Genomic DNA, 17,904 nt, shown 5'->3' on the forward strand with positions numbered 1-17,904 from the left:
TCATGGTAGGTAACTTTCCCATCCCTGAATTTAAGTTAGTTGGTAGAATATGAAATAGCAATCATAAACCTGTAGTTGCTTAACATGATTGGTAGTGACTGCTTGGCCAACTTAACAATGCCAGCCAGCAATCAAAGCTATCTTTCATTTTGTAAGCACTGATTGGCTATCCTTTAGTTTAACTTGATTAGCCAGTGATCGCGGTGAGTGGAAAAAATTGTGGGTCCCAGGGACCCCTCACTATAAAAATTTGTGGTCCTACACCACTTTTTCTGAGTCCCATTACATAATATGGGGCTTGAGGGCAGGCACCAGTTGGGATTGTGCTGGGAGTATATAACAGTTGGGGTAGAGCTGAGGGTAAAGGAAGGGAGATATTGGGGTATAGCTGCAGCTATAGGGGAGTAAGGGCAGGCACGGCTGGGGGTAGGGAAGGATAAGTGCAGACAGTTGATGCGACAGTGCTGGGGGGCATGGAGGGTACTAGGGGCAGGTTATGTGAGGGGCAATGGTAGATAGCAGCTGGCGCAGTACCTGGGGGGGGTACAGTGGGGGTTAGCGGTAAGCAGTACTTGGGGTAAGGAGAGAGCGAGGGTAGATAGCAGCTGGGGCAGTACTGCGGGCAAGGAGGAGGTTAGGGACAGGCAGTGCTGGCTGTAGGGAGGGGGCCAGGGCAGATAACAGCTAAAGCAGTACTGGGGGGGGTGGGGGCAAGGAGGGGGTTAGGGGCAGAGCTGGGTCAGGATAGCAGCTGGGGCAGCACTGGGGGTTGAGAGGGGGAAAGTAGATAGCAGTAGGGGCAGTATGGGAGGCATTTAGGGGAAAATAGTTGTTAGCAGCTAGGGCAATACTGTGGGCAAGGAAGAGGTTGGGGCAAGCAATACTGGGTGTAGGGAGTGGTAAGGGTAGATAACTAGGGCAGTACTGGGGGCAAGGAGGGTGTTAGGGGTAGTGCTGGGGGTAGGTGGGGGTCAGGGTTTGAGCTGGGGCAGCACTGGGTGTAGGGAGGGGGCAAGTGTAAATGGCAGCTGGGGCAGCACGGGGGTCAAGAAAGAGGTTAGGGGCAGGCATTACTTGGGTTAGGGTGGGGGTAGGGTAGATAGCAGCTACAGCAGTACTGGGGGGGCAAGGAGGGGGTTAGGGGCACTCAATGCTTGGGGCAATGCTGGGGCTATGGAGAGGGTTAGTGTAGCTAAAATTTGAGGCAGTGGTTACCTCTTTTGCTTCTGCTGGGAACCCTTGGCCGGGTCACTGTTGTCCGCCTGCAGGTCCCTTCTGCCCCAAGCGCTGTCCACCTCCTGCATACAGAGAGCTCAGCTGGCTGAAGGAGTGCCGGCTGCTAGAGTGTCCCGGCACCAACGCTGCTACAGCCAAATCGCCCAGGGACTTCTGGCAGGGGACCCGCTGCACAGCAATTGGCTGGGGGTGACGGCGCCGCGTGGTGAATGGTTGGGGGAAGCTGCTGCACGGCGATTGGTTGGGGAGACAGTGCCGCGTAGTGATTGGCTGGGGGAGCAGCTGCATAGCGATTGGCTGGGAGGGTGGCACCTCGTGATTGGCTGGGGGACGCCACTGCATAGCGATGGGGGATGGCGCCGCCTGGTGATTGGCTGGGGGGAGCTGCTGCACTGTGATTGACTGGGAGGACGGCACCGCGCGGAGAATGGCTGGGGGCATGGCGCTCTGTGGTGAATGGATGAGGAGACGCTGCTGCACACTGATTGGCTACTGAGGTACACACAGCGCCAGCGCGTCCTCCGGGACCCGAATAGTTTTAAAAACTGGGTCCCAAGTTTCCTGTAGCGCGTAAAAACACGCTATGGCGCGTATTTTGCGAACCCTGTTAGGAAAGCCATGGCTAACAATGCAAGTAATCAGAAATACTTTTGAACCTTAATTAGGGAACCTGGCAAACTTGTAATCACACTATTAGTGTAGTATTTCCGAGGAGAACTTTGTTTAGGGCAGAGTTTCCCATACTCCGCCATTACAGTCCAGATTTTAATGATAACCATACTTGAGCACAGGTGACTTAATTAGCACCTCAGTAAATTTGATTTAACCATCTGGACGCAAAGTTTGAGAAACTCCAGTATAAGGTATGTACAACATAATTGCCGATTAGATTTGTTTTTTGTTTAGATTAGGCCAGTGGTTACCAGACTGCACCCAGAGGCACTGCACGGCACTTGCAGTGATGCTGTGGCTTATTGGTGCAGTCCCAAATCATGATTTATGCTCAATATAATAGGGAAAAATCAGTGCTGGTGGCTGCCAAACACAAAATACATGAACAGAAACACAAATGTGTCCAACACCACATAACTGTACCTGATGAGCCGTGACTCAGGAAATGTTGGGAACAAAAAGCTTAGGCAATGCTTTTTGTTCTTTTATATAATATGTACCAGCTTCCCTATACTTGCCTTAATTTTTATCCTAGGGCAGACTAAACTGGTAAAAGGGTGTATAGCAGGGATTGACAAATCCTGGGGGGCCAGATCACCATGGCTACCAGATTTTGCTGCCTGGCTACTAGATTTTGCAGTGAGGGAGGAAGCAGATCCTCATCAGCTCCGGCGGAGATTAGTGCCTATAGTATTGCGGTGTTCATATCATGCACAGGAGTGCATGTGCTGAGTGTTTCCTGCAGTGACTGCTGTGCCTCTGTCCGTCCCGGCCTGCACTGACGACTCCTCTCCATCCTGGCCTGCTCTGATCCCGGTTGTCTGTCCCAGTCTACGCTGATCCTCCTGTACGTCCCAGCTGTCTACACTCTCTTCTCTCCGGCTGCATAGAGCTCTCCGGTAGTAATGTCTATGGTGTGACCACGAGGTGAGGGAGGGTTTGTTGTACTTTCTGGCACCATTATGTCTATTATTACTGGAGGGTGGGGTTTGGAGCAGGGGAGCTGTGCAGAGCAGTGAGGGAGCCTTCATTTTACTGTATCCATTCAACTGTGACCATTTTGTGGACTAGTATAGTGCGTATAACAGTTGCATAACACACAGAGCTATGCTCCTCACGCACTCCTGTAATTTTTTTTTTTCGGGGTCTGGCTCCTACACTTTCATCCTGGCTCCTAGATTTTAGAAAACTTTGTGAAGCCCTGGTGTATAAGATTCAGGTTTTAGTTCGGCATTTTTATATATAAATAATTTCAGCTCCATACATTCATATTTTACACTTGTTATAATATGATATATTTTATATATTACTATACACACACCAGGTTGTGGTTAGTATAAACACATTAAAATAACAATTTGCATTACTCACCCCGCATTCATAACATCTGGACTTGTCAGTGTAATTACGCCTCCGAATGAATTCAGCTGCTCTGCCATTGTCTATTGCAATGCTTGCCTTTATTAATCTGCCAAACAGCTACATAACAAGCATACATTTACTTTGTAGTTCTAATTATAATGATGAGAACATTACAGACAAAATAATGATGTTCTGCATGAAACATACTTGTTTGTTGTTTAGAGCTCTAACACAATTCTGAGCAGGTTCCTTGTCTAGATATAAAACAAATGCAACTCCTTTACTTCGACGGGACTCCTTGTCCTTTAAAATTGTAACTCTAAAAAGAAACAAAAGGAAGGTCTGCTGTAACATTTCAGGCTTTAATCTAAAGTATTTCCTGCAAAGGAGGTTAAATATAATTTTTAAGACTTGCCCATATTGACTGTTTAGTATTTCTGTAAAAACTTATTTTATTTGAAGACTATTTACACCCCCTAATTATTTGCAAACTCAGACTTCCACTTGTGTAATCCATTACCTGAAATGACACACAATTTATTCTTTCACTTGACCTGAGTAATAAATCAGTGCGTCGTATGTTAGTTCTTTTTTTTAAATGTATGTACAGTATATCCTCTCTGCCAAAATGCTCAAACTTGGGAGAAAGTTATTTTTCAACAGGACAATGACAAATTATACTGCAAGGGCAACACTGGAGAAGATGAATTCAGTAGCCTAGTCAGAATGCAGACCTATAGCCCATTTAAAATTGGGGGAAGGACCTCCAACTTCCTGCACAGACACTGCCTTATAAAAAAGGACTACCGGCAGCAACAGCTGCTAGAGATGGCAAGTATAACACTTGATGCCACTGTGGAAATACCATTATTGGTTAACTCATCAATAGGTCTTCGAAACAATACAATAAAAACCTTTACCTATATTATTGTAATTGTATTCAAGTCTGTCTTGTTATTAAGTTACAGATGAACGGATTAGTCTTCCTTCCTTTTTAGACATAATTGAATGAACTTTTTTTTTTTTTTTTTTTTAATAATCAGGTACTTACTTGACTACTGTTCCATATTTAGAAAAAATCTGGAAAAAAATTAATAAAAAAAGTATCAAGATAAGAAATGTCTCTTTAAACCACATTGTTCTTGATGAAGAGATGGAGACTATATACATACCCTATGGAGATCATTGTTGGTCAGTGAGAACGGCAGATTAGACACATACACAGTACTTTTACTGGGTGCAAGACCACCGCTCATTGTCCCTATCAAAAGATGTAGGCTAGAATTAATTTTTGCAGACAAAAAAAAACAAAAAAACAAGCAAGTTATAAGGGGATCTCCAACTAAAGAGTGGTTGTTACTTTCGTGTAAAATTATTTTTTAGATGGAGTGAAAATAATAACAAGTAGCTTCCCAATCCCCCACAAATGCACTGTGTACCCCCATATGTTGTGCACATTCTATAAAAATTAATGAACCTAGCTTACAAGTTGAGCAACATACTATGTTATGTTCATTTGTAAACCATTTTAATCACACATCTCTACCGTGGGCTCTCAAGACAAAGGAACGAACAGAACAGTAAGTAGTTCGACACAAAAGACGCATATATTATATATACACACACACACAAATAAGAGAAAAAAATATTACAAATATTGTTAATTTAACATTTAAACACACACCTATATTCTCTGGCAGAAGTGTTTATTAATATTGTTTGTGAACCCTAAAGGTGCATATCCACTACACGAGTGTAGTTCGACTGTACGATAACATTGTAATCGTTCAATTGTTCATCATACTGTGCAGTGGATATTGTGCCCGTACTGAACGATATGTCGTTTAGTGCAGACATCCTCCCTGTCGATATCGGCAGGTTGGCCTGCATGTTCAGACGATGACCGATGTCGACAACGATGAGCAGGAGCGCACATCGCTGGTCGTTGCCGACATATTCACTGCATGATTAATGAACTTAACGACGTCGTAATCGTTCATTTTTATTGTGTAGTGGATATGCGCCTTTAGTTTTATACAAATGGTCTAGGACACAAGTTCTTAAACTCTGTCCTCAGGATCCCAAACAGTACATTTTTTTCCCAGGTCTCCTCATGGAATCACAAGTGAAATTATTTGCTACACCAGTGGAAGTTTTAAAATGTGTCAGTGGGTAATGAACCTGGAAAGCGTGAACTGTGTGAGGCCCTGAAGACTGAGGTTGAGAATCTCTGGTCTGGGAGACCAGTTAGCTCTGTGTCCTATTTTACAGCAACAAAAACGAACATCCGTGCCTAATAATAAATAATATCTAGAGGTGAGCGGCTCAGATTTATTCAGTTATGTTCAGATTGCATGTTATGGCTCTCCGTCTCTGACGTGTTTTGTATAGTCAAAAAGTTAAATCTGAACTTGCACTAATTTGACGAAAAGACAGAGGGCCTGATTCAGAGCCGCTCGTAAGTGGCCGCTCGTTCGTTCCGAGCGATGTTTGGCCAACTGCGCATGCGTACGGATCGTAATACGCATGCGCGAAACAGTCAGTGCGGCCGAAAATCGTTTGTTCGCTAAATAGCGAATGCCTGCTATTTTGAGTGACAGGAGGAGGCGTATGTGGGTGGTAACAGGGGAAGGTGCTTGAAAACGGGGAGTGGAGATCCGAACGCAGGCGTGCCAAACGGTCAAAACGGGCGTTTTATGGGTGTGCATAATTAATACAGCAGTGTCATTGACCACGTCACTGGGTTATTTTATAGTCAGAACTGCTCGCATGATTGCGGTAGGAAAAACCAACCACAAGAATAGCGAGCAGTTCATACGCTGGTCGATGTACTAGATTAATCTAATAAATAGCGGACATGACGTAGGATGCGAGCGGCCAGGGGGCGTAGTTTGCCAAAAAACGACCGCATGTTTGGTTCGCTCGTTCAGACCTAGAGGCGTAAACAGACCGCAAAGAGTGAACGGTTCATTTGAATAGCCACCCCTTTTTTCTGAACGAGCGAGCGCAAATAGCGTCCGGCTCTGAATCAGGCCCAGAGTCAAAACCGAACTGCTCATCTCTAATAGCTAGACAAGATTACAAAAAAGTAACACACAAAATGGCAGCTGCTCAATCTGGCAATATTATTCAGGTGCATGAAAGGAAGGGGTCATACCAAGTAGAAAAAAAAAAAAAAAAAAAGAGGGGGGTTTAACCCCCTATTGTTTCTCAGCACACTGAATTATACTTGCAACAATATATGAAAACTATATGGTAATAGGAATTCAGAGATATTAGTTGCATGCATTCGCAAATACATGGGAAGCTGCTAGGCCGCGTCACTGCTTCTCTGTCAATAGCAGTCCCTAACACTAAGCGGTTCATGTCCGGGGAGCAGGGCACCCCAAAAATGTCCAGCCCAGACTACAAAAAAGTATTTATTAAAGATAGATTTAAAAAAAAAAAAAAAAGCAAACAGTAATCAAAGTGTACAGTAATAAATAACACATTGGTGTTGGCAAAATAATTTAGTAGGAGTTGCAATAGAACATATACAAAAATCATATGAAGGTGGACAACACAATTCATTTACAGTATTTATTAGGTGTCTGGAACTTCTAAATAACCAACAACATACTACACATGAACAGTCCCCCATTGGAATAAGAACACACACACACACACACACACACACACACACACACATTGGGCTCCACGGGGAAAAAACACACACACGCCCCCACAGGAACAAATATATAAATATATAACACATTGGCCCCCACAAGAAAAAAACTACTATGCCACATTGCACCCCACAGAAAAAAATAACCATGGCTGGCCCCCACATTAACAAACAAAAGACATTGGCTGGTCCCCACAGAAAAATATCATCCACATTGATCCCCACCAAAAACAAAAACCTGTTACTCACACATTGCAGAGCTGTCAGCATTCGCGAATGGGTGGGCATGCAGGCAGCCGGGCAGTAGAGAGAGCGGGCTGGCTGCATGGCGGAGCGGGCTGGATGGTGGCCAACGTGGCGTGCGCGACCTTTGATGTCACACTGCCGCATCTAGGCAGGTCATGGCCCAGGCGCGCCTGTGTCTGCCAAAGGAGCTCAGCGGCAGCCCGCTCTTAGGAACTGTAATGTGATCGACGGCTGACAGCCGCGGCACACTTCACAACCGCCCACTGCAGAGTGGTTGAAAATTGTTGATTAAGAGGCTTGTCTGGGGCATGAAGCACCACCAGTGATTTACTGATGACGGAATTAGGTCTTATGGACAGATGAATGAAAATTTTAAATCTTTGGTTCATCACACAGGATTTTTGTTGCCATTAAGTAGGTGAATAGTTCCTTGGTGTGTGGGGTTTATATAGTAAGCGGCAACTTTTATTCCTGGTGTATTTAAGCCTGAAATTTAAAAGGGAAAATGCTTTTAAATAGCAAACATGGGGAGTTCTGCAATTAAAAGCATTGATTAGTAAATAATAATCAAACAATTGATCGGCCAATATATCTTGTACCCGCGATATGTCTGAACGTCGTTCACAGACAAAGCGTCGGCTCTGCTGCACAGCCGATGGACAGATATCTGCAGAGATATATCTGTCCATCAGCAAGTGTGTAAGAGCGGTCTGCAGAACGCCCGTACACATGCAGTGGCAGCTGCGGGAGAGGGGCGGACACGCCGCCGACCTGCCCCCTGGCCAGCGGGACCAGCGGCTGCCTGGAAAATAATAGTCGTTTAGTCTATATGAACGACCATTATCTACAGATATATCTGCAGATCGGTGTGTACCCACCTTAAGCCTAGTTGGTTAACGGTTCATCCAACAGCAAGATAATGAACCATAACATACCTCCGGGCTACATCAGAACTACCTTTGAGGAAAAGAACAAGACGGTAGTCTTCAAATCATGGGATAGCCAGTACCTAAACCTCATTGAGCTGGTTAAGAATAAACTGGACAGAAGGGTGAGAGCAAAGCACCTTTGTGGGAACTTCTGCAACAGTGTTGGGAGATTTTTTTATTTGATTTGCATTCTAAAACGAATGTCATGAGTGTTCTCTGTAGTTATATCTGAAAAAGGTGGTTACTTTGAGGAGTTGAGGAATCAATTGTTTATTTGTTCTATTCTTTAATTTCAGAGTGCATTGAGATATTAAACTGCATAATTGTTTTTTATTCATTTTAAAGTGTATTAAAGTAGCAAACAGTGAGCCTGATTCAGCATGGATCCCTATTGAGATCGCAGCTGCAACCACTAGCATAGAGACGCCCACTACCGCTTTCTCACATCCGCAAGACCTCGAGATCCTGCGTATACAACGGTAACATCGGCCAGTCACGCAGAATTACAGGTCTGACATGTCTCACAAATTGCAAGCCTGGTCGCACACAGTGAGTACTTAAGCTACGTATGCTGTCATAGTGGCTAATTTATGCACGCCAAGGTAACGGCGTTCAAACGGACAGACATTCCTGCGTTTCTCCAACCACCCCCCCTTCACCACCCCCAAATGCTGACGTCCCATCACTTACTCTGCGATGAGGAAATATAGGAGGATCAGTTGTAAGTGTGTTGATATTATTTTCACCAAAATCTTAAAATCTAGATTAAGTAAGGCGATTGGTCTATAATAAGCTACTATGAGTCCTTGCTGGGTTTTGGTAAAAAGATGGTGTGGGAAGCGTGGCGATGTATCAAATGGTACAACTCTAAAAAAGCAGGAGTGATATTATGATGCAATAGTTTAGAATATTCGTTGGCGAGACCATCCATTCATTGGCAAGATCATCCTATATGGGCTTGTAGGCCTAGAATTGTGCTATTGAGGTATGTGAAAGTGAAGTCCTTGCCTAACATTTCTCTGCATCGGTGTCAAATTAGGGAGAGGAGCTTCAGTCTGAGGTCTGTCTTGAAAAGCAGGATCAAGTGAATAAAACACTGCCTTAATATTTCTGAAATTGATAAATGAGTGTATTTTGTGTGATTATATGATTATACCACCTAATGAGGAGTTTCTGACTGCATTTACGTAACTTTTCTTTTTCCAAATCTTTGGTCATATTAGCAAGCAATTTGCCTGGTTTGTTTCCTCAGCGAACAGATTTGTTTTTTGCATGGTCTAATCTATATTTGGCTCGGGACAAAGTAACTATTCTAATAAACGTTGGGCTTGTACATACATTTCAAAAGATTCACCTTTCGGATTGTTTGTGTAAATTCTACGGGCCAATGCCATAGACTACTGAAAAAAAAAAATGGTAACGGACTGCAGCCTCATAATTCAATAAAAACTGGAAAAATGGAGGTGTTTTAAAATATTTTTACGGTAGTGTATGATAGTACAACAAAATATACAGTATGTATACAGTTGTATTTAATACTATACTTTGCATTTAGTGGGGTATCTATTTCTTTATATTGTACTGTCTGTCTTATGCTTAATGTACACTACATTTAAATTACATCTCTTTCTATAAAACTAGTAATAACATTCAAAACCCTGTATGTAAAATCTTCTTCAAGAGACTTTCAAAATTAAAAGACATTTGCAATAAAAGTTCTGCTTGTGGAATGTATAAGACAATTGAAGGACACTTGAAGCTGCTCTCCTACCATCGCTCCACAGCTCATCTCTTTTGTACACCACCATATAACCTATTAGTGTTCCTGCCAGGATTTGGGGCAGGCAGGGCGCACAGGTGCGGCCGGGCAAGGGGGCACAGCCCCGCTGACGCCACTGCTGGGGACAGTGTGGCCCCGCCGACGTCAATATTGGAGGTGTGCCCAGCCGGTGGCATCACTAATGGGGGCGTGCCAAGCACCGACGGAGGTGCTTGGCTTCCCCCAAGCTCTACGTTAATGTGAATAGATGCCGTGCAGAATGGCAGCGGCCAGGCTGTTTTAGCAGGGTGCCGCTAAAAAGACAGGGTTCATTTTGCCCTTTAAAAATCAGACAGGGCGCGGCGCCCTGCTAAAGTGGCCTATCGTGATCGCTACCTATTCGTGGGGCCAAAGCAGGATTCATAGGGGGGTCCCATATATATGGTCTTATAAATAAAACATGTAAAATTACTACACTAGTGGGAGCTTGCTCTCGGCTATTATATATATATATATATATATATACCAAACCAACAGGCGGCACTCAGAGACTTCCATAAACAAGTAGCGTATTTATTCACACATCGGGCTCATCAACGTTTCGAGGAACTAGTCCCTCAAAACGTTGATGATGAGCACGATGTGTGAATAAATCCGTTACTTGTTTATGGAAGTCTCTGAGTGCCGCCTGTTGGTTTGCTTCATATGTACGTGGAGGCATTTCCCTCTGTAGGAGGGCACCAGAGCAATTACAGCCCTTAGCTGGCTGACCTGAGTGCCGGGCTGCTGAGTGTATAATATATATATATATATATATGTATATATATATATATATATATATATATATATATATATATATATACATACACACACACACACACATAGCATGTCTCCTGCTCCGTGGAACAAAAATAGGCGGCACTCATCCGGACTTGATAAAACAAGTGGTTTTAATCCAACATGAACCGACGTTTCAAGGCCCCAACGGCCTTTTTATCAAGGTGTGAATAACAAGAGATAAGTGAGTGCTTACCTTAATCTAGTGATCAACAAATTTTCTCGGATTCCGAAATTTCCAAATACATTTTTACATACACACGGTACATAGACGACCTTTTTTTTATTTGGAGTGGAAGCGAGAATCAGTTAACTGATGTCATCAACAGGATCAACCAAGACAACACCCCGATTAAATTCACCTTCAACTGCAGTCCAGTCTCAGTACACTTTCTCGATGTATGTATTACCCTTAATCAAGGCAACATCCTTACTTCAGTGTATTCGAAAGAAGCGGATAGAAATACCCTTTTGGTTTCCAACAGGTTTCATCCGCCAGCACTTAAAAATAGTCTTGCCAAGTCCCAGATGATGAGGGTGGCTCGCATCACCAATACTTCCACACAGATGGAAATAGAAATAGATAAAATCATTCAGAAGTTCCTTGCTAGGGGATATAATAAGGGGCTGCTTATTATAAGAGGTTCCACGGAGCAGGAGATATGCTATATACAACTCTTTAGGCAGGCACCACGGCGGTTTACCCATATATCAAGTGCCCGTCTACATGCTAATATATATATATATATATATATATATATATATATATATATAGCCACACACACACACAAGCATAGCCAAAGGTTTTGGGAATGACAAGTATTGGTTTTCACAAAGTTTGCTGCTTCAGTGTTTTTAGACCTTTTTGTCAGATGTTACTATGGTATACTGAAGTAAGCTTACAAGCATTTCATAAGTGTCAAAGGCTTTTATTGACAATTACATTAGTTTATGCAAAGAGTCAATATTTGCTGTGTTGACCCTTCTTTTTCAAGACCTCTGCAATTCGCCCTGGCATGCTGTCAATCAACTTCTGGGCCACATACTGACTGATGGCCATCCATTCTTGCCTAATCAATGCTTGGAGTTTGTCAGAATTTGTGGGTTTTTGTTTGTCCACCCACCTCTTGAGGATTGACCACCAATTCTCAATGGGATTAAGGTCTGGGGAGTTTCCTAGCCATGGACTCAAAATTTTGATGTTTTGTTCCCCGAGCCACTTAGGGCCTGATTCAGACCCACTCGCGAGCGGCTGTCCGCTCGCAAGTGGGTCGATGGTCTGCACTGAGCATGCGCACGACGGAGGGAGCTCCGTCGTGCGCATGCGCCAGACACGACGAGCGAAGGACTTTCCTTTGCTCGTTGTGTCTGATCAAAGGGGGCGTGCTGTCGATGTTGATTGACAGCACGCCCCCTTTGGTGGGCGTGCCTCCCTGATGGGGGCGTTCCCAAGGGAACGCCTCCCGTCAGAAGCCGGCCCACTGACATCACTAGTGATGTCAGTGGGAGTGATTTTGGCTCTGATAGAGCCAAAATCACTCCGGGCCTTGCGGTTGAAAACCTCAACCGCAGGCTCCGGCTCGCAGTTTCGATGGTCACGACCATCAAACTGCACGCTCGTATAGGCTGTGGGTGGTGACCCACAGCTATACGAGCGTCCAGGAGGACGCTCCATAGTTATGGAGGACGGCCCTCATTCAGAGCGTGCGGCTCTGAATGAGGGCCTTAGTTATCACTTTTGCCTTATGACAAGGTGCTCCATCATGCTGGAAAAGGCGTTGTTCATCACTAAACTGTTCTTGGATGGTTGGGAGAAGTTGCTCTAGGAGGATGTTTTGGTACCATTCTTTATTCATGGCTGTGTTCTTAAGCAAAATTGTGAGTGATCCCACTCCCTTGGCTGAGAAGCAACCCCACACATGAATGGTCTCAGGATGCTTTACTGTTATTGGACACTTATGAAATGCTTGTAATTTTACTTCAATATACCATAGTAACTTCTGACAAAAAGGTCTAAAAACACTGAAGCCGCAAACTTTGTGAAAACCAATACTTGTGTCACTCAAAACTTTTAGCCATGGCTGTATGCATATATTATATGAAATATATTTATGGAACAGCGTCAATCAAGATATACCTCAAGTGTATAAACAGGTATTAAAATTAGGGGTGAGCGGGTTCGGATTTCTGAAATCCGAACCCCCCCGATCCGAGGCAGATCCGAGTCAGGCTCGACTTTTCCCGCCTGACTCGGATCTGAAATCGAGGCAAAACGTCATCATCCCGCCTTCCGAGTCTCGCGGGTTTTGGATCCTATATAAGGTGCCCGCGTCGGCACCATTTTCTCACTCGGCTGTGGACAGTGAAGAGGGAGGGTGGGAGTTAGGGCTGTGTAGTGTAGTGTAGTGCTGCTGTTGTCCACTACTTCAAAGTCCATAGGGGCTGGCTGTGTTGTGCTGTGCTGCTGTTGTTAATAGGGGCTGTGTCCACTACTTCAAAGTCCATAGGGGCTGGCTGGACTGTGTTGTGCAGTCAGTTCTCCATAGGGGCTGTGTCCACTCCAAAGTCCTGTGCAGTGTCCCAGTCCTAAAGGGGTGCTGTAGTGTTGTCCAGGGGGTGCTCTGTCCATCAGGGGTGCTCCCCCCAAGTGCTAAAACAATAATATATTTTCTGTGTTTGTGAATTGTGTGCGCAGTAGCCGCACGTGCATCAACAAAGTAGTGCCAAGCGTGCGCCTGTGTCATAAGTAAAGGGCCGGCTGGCTCATTTCTTAAAGGCTGGTGTAACCCACAAAGTGCACTACTCTCCAGCAAAAATAAAAAAATATTTTCTGTGTTTAGCCGCACGTATATATCAAATCGATATAACAAAAATGGAGGACCAAACTTTCTCCGATAAAAATAAAATAGAGAAAGATCAAGAACCACTTCCTCCTAGTGCTGAAGCTGCTGCCACTAGTCATGACATAGACGATAACATGCCATCAACGTCGTCTGCCAAGGCGATGCCCAATGTCATAGTAGAGGGCACATACAATCCCAAATGACAAAGTTCAGGAAAATGACCTTGAAAAAAACATTTAAATCATCTGAAGAGAAACGTAAACTTGCCAATATGCCATTTACGACACGGAGTGGCAAGTAACGGCTAAGGTCGATCCCTAGTATGTTCATGACTAGTGGTTCAGCTTCACATGACGATGGAAGCCCTCCTCCCACTAAAAAAATCAAAAGAGTTAAGCTGGCAAAAGCACAGCGAAGAACTGTGCTTTCTAAGAAGATATCACAAATCCCCAAGGAGAGTCCAAGTGTGGTGGTGGTTGCGATGCCTGACCTTCCCAGCACTGGACGGGAAGAGGTGGCTCTTTCCACCATTTGCACGCCCCCTGCAAGTGCTGAAAGGAGCACCCACAGTCCACTTGCTGATATGCAAATTGAAGATGTCACTGTTGAAGTATAACAGGATGAGGATACTGGTGTAGCTGGCGCTGAGGAGGAAGTTGGCGAGGAGGATTCTGATGGTGATGTGGTTTGTTTAAATCAGGCTCCGGGGGAGACAGTTGTTGTCCGTGGGATGAAAAAGCCCATCACGGTCATGCCTGGGCAGAAGACCAAACATTCCACCTCTTTGGTCTGGCAATATTTCTATCCAAATCCGGACAACAACTGTCTTGCCATATGTACCATATGTAAAGGTGAAATAAGTAGGGGTAGGGACGTCAACCACCTAGGAACATCCTCCCTTATACGACACCTGCAGCGCGTTCATAAAAAGTTACTGTCAAGTTCAGAAACTTTGGCTAAGACCGTAAGCAGTCCAGGGACACCTAAATCCCGTTGTCCTGTTGTATCCAAGCGCCTGCAAACCACACCGTCAACTCCCTCCTCGTCAATTTCCTCCTTAGTCAGGATCGGAAGTAGTCCTGCAGGCCATGTCACTGGCATGACTGACTCTCCTATCCGGGATTCCTCCGGAGGATCCTGCATTGCTACGCCTACTGCTGCCGCTGCTGCTGGGAGTCGTTCATCATCCCAGAGAGGAAGTAGGAACACCACTACTTTTACTAAACAATTGACGCTCCAACAGTCCTTAGCGAGGAGGATGAAGTACGACAGCAGTCATCCTGAAGCAAAACGTATAACTGAGGCCTTGACTGCTATGTTGGTGTTAGACGTGCGTCCGGTATCCGCCATTAGTGCAGTGGGATTTAGACAATTGATGGAGGTAGTGTGTCCCCGGTTCCAAATCCCGTCTAGATTCCACTTCACTAGGCAGGCGATACCGAGACTGTACAGAAACGTCAGAAAAAGTGTCCTCAGTGTCCTGAAAAATGCCGTTGTACCCAATGTCCACTTAACCACGGACATGTGGACAAGTGGAACAGGGCAGACTAAGGACTATATGACTGTGACAGCCCACTGGGTAGATGTATCACCTTACGCAGCAACAGCAGCAGCGTCACCAGTAGCAGCATCTCAGAAACGCCAGCTCGTTACAAGGCAGGCTACGCTGTGTATCACCGGTTTCAGTAAGAGGCACACCGCCGACAACCTCTTAGAGAAACTGAGGGAAATCATCGCCCAGTGGCTTACCCCACTTAGACTCTCCTGGGGATTTGTGATATCTGACAACGCCACCAATATTGTGCGGGCATTACATCTGGGCAAATTCCAGCACGTCCCATGTTTTGCTCACACAATAAACTTGGTGGTGCAGAATTTTCTGAAAAGCGACAGGGGCGTGCAGGAGAAGCTTTGGGTGGCCCGAAAAATTTTTGGCCACTTTCGCCATTCAGCGACTGCGTGCCGAAGACTGGAGCGCCAGCAAACACTCTTGAACCTGCCCCGCCATCACCTGAAGCAAGAGGTTGTGACGCGGTGGAACTCAACCCTCTATATGCTTCAGAGGATGGAGGAGCAGCAAAAGGCCATACAAGCCTATACATCCACCTATGACATAGGCAAAGGAGGGGGTATGCACCTGACTCAAGCGCAGTGGAGAATGATTTCCGTGTTGTGCAAGGTTCTCCAGCCCTTCGAACTTGCCACACGTGAAGTCAGTTCAGACACTGCCAGCTTGAGTCAGGTCATTCCCCTCATCAGGCTTTTGCAGAAGCAGCTGGAGAAAGTGAAGGAGGAGCTAAGACGGAGCGATTCCGCTCGGCATGTGGGACTTGTGGATGAAGCCCTTCATTCGCTTTGCCAGGATTCCAGGGTGGTCAATCTGTTGAAATCAGACCACTACATTTTGGCCACCGTGCTCGATCCTAGGTTTAAAGCCTATGTGGTGTCTCTCTTTCCGGCCGACACAAGCCTGCAGAGGTGCAAAGACCTGCTGGTGAACACACTGTCAGCTGAAGCGGAACGTGACACGTCAACGGCTCCTTCTTCATTTTCTCCCGCAACTGGGGCTGCCAGGAAAAAACTTAGGTATCCTAAGCAACCCGCTGGCGGTGATGCAGGGCAGGCAGGACCAAGTTTGGACATCTGGTCCGGACTGAAGGACCTGGCAACAATTTCTGACATGTCTACTGTCACTGCATATGATACTGTCACCATTGACAGAATGGTGGAGGATTACATCGGTGACAGCATCCAAGTAGGCATGTCAGACAGTCCATACCTGTACTGGCAGGAAAAAGAGGCAATTTGGAGGCCCCTGTACAAACTGGCTCTATTTTACCTGAGTTGCCCCCCCTCCAGTGTGTACTCCGAAAGAGTGTTTAGTGCAGCCGGGAACCTTGTCAGCGAAAGGCGTAGGGGTTGCTTCCACAGAATGTGGAGAAGATGATGTTCATCAAAATGAATTATCAGCTCTTCCAGGGAGACCAGCCTCCAGAAGGTACAGAGGGACCTGTGGTGGTGGATTCAAGTGGGGACGAGTTAATACTTTGTGAGGATGAGGATGTACACACTGAAGAGGGTGAGGAATCGGTGGATGAGGATGACATCTTGCCTCCGTAGAGCCAGTTTGTGCAGGGACACATTAATTGCCAGCTTGTTTTGTGGGGGCCCAAACGAGCCAATCATTTCAGCCACAGTTGTGTGGCAGACCCTGGCGCTGAAATGATTGGTTTGTTAAAGTGTGCATGTCCTGTTTATACAACATAAGGGTGGGTGGGAGGGCCCAAGGACAATTCCATCTTGCACCTCTTTTTTTTCTTTGCATTATGTACAGTTTGGGGCCTAGTTTTTCAAACTGCCATCCTGTCTGCCACTGCAGTATCACACCTAGATGGGTCACGTGTTTGTGCTGCCCACTCGTGTCGCTTAGCATAGTCATCCAGCTACCTCGGTGCAACCTTTTGGACATAAAAACACTATTGTGAGGTGTGAGGTGTTCAGAATAGACTGGAAATGAGTGGAAATTAAGGTTATTGAGGTTAATAATAGCATAGGAGCAGAAAAACCTACAAATTCTGTGATTTTAGCTGTTTTTATGCTTTTTTTCAAAAAAATACAGATCCAAAACACAAAACCCAGAACCCAAAACACGGAAGGGTGGTTTTGGCAAAACCAATCCAGATCCAAAACACGAAGATCCAGATCCAAAACCAAAACACGAAAAGTGGCCGGTGCACACCCCTAATTAAAATGTATACATATACAAAACAACCGCACTTCCTTTAAACTTCTAGGTGTCAGCTAAACTAATGGGATTATAGCATCAGGTTGTATACTAAATAATTGGATGAGATAACTAAAACTGGTTAAACCGACTGGCGTATTTTTTAACATATAACCGTATGTAACCATGTAATCACCTTGTGTGTGTGTAAAGAGCAAAATGTGCAAAAGTGCTTAGTTGGGAATAGTAATACAAATTAATGTTTCCAACCTCTACTCGTAAAAAATTAATCACAGTGACTCATGTATATTACATCTGTAAATTCATACAGGAATTCTCTGTAACAATATGTATAAACCGATATACTATGTGGAAAGTGCTTGCAGTGCAGCAATGTAAATATACCGTATATACTGGAGTATAAGTCGACCCGAATATAAGCCGAGGTACCTAATTTTACCACAAAAAACTGGGAAAACTTATTGACTGGAGTATAAGCCTAGGGTGGGAAATGCAGCAGCTACTGGTAGTAATCCCTCCCCTGGTACTGCCCCCAGTAGTAATATTCCCCCTCTGGTAGTGCCCCCAGTAGTAATACCCCCCCCGGTAGTGCCCCCAGTAGTAATACCCCC

The 17,904-nt window shown here is 45.1% G+C and overlaps 1 protein-coding gene across 2 annotated transcripts in view; it reads right to left on the reverse strand.

Annotated features, from left to right (window-relative positions):
• The window catches only part of ZCRB1 (zinc finger CCHC-type and RNA binding motif containing 1), a 40,516-nt gene that overhangs the window by 18,041 nt on the left and 4,571 nt on the right, over positions 1-17,904 (reverse strand). For both annotated transcript variants that reach the window (XM_088457967.1, XM_088457958.1), the window contains exons 2-5: positions 4,443-4,531; positions 4,322-4,350; positions 3,478-3,589; positions 3,280-3,387 (exon numbers count right to left, since the gene is read on the reverse strand). In XM_088457967.1, the coding sequence (XP_088314093.1) occupies positions 3,280-3,387; positions 3,478-3,589; positions 4,322-4,350; positions 4,443-4,526 (333 nt within the window). In that variant the 5' untranslated portion in view covers positions 4,527-4,531. The remainder of the gene's footprint in view (positions 1-3,279; positions 3,388-3,477; positions 3,590-4,321; positions 4,351-4,442; positions 4,532-17,904) is intronic.

The sequence above is a fragment of the Taudactylus pleione genome, unplaced genomic scaffold (genome assembly GCF_031769625.1).
Source record: "Taudactylus pleione unplaced genomic scaffold, aTauple2 ptg000041l, whole genome shotgun sequence".
Taxonomy (NCBI): domain Eukaryota; kingdom Metazoa; phylum Chordata; class Amphibia; order Anura; family Myobatrachidae; genus Taudactylus; species Taudactylus pleione.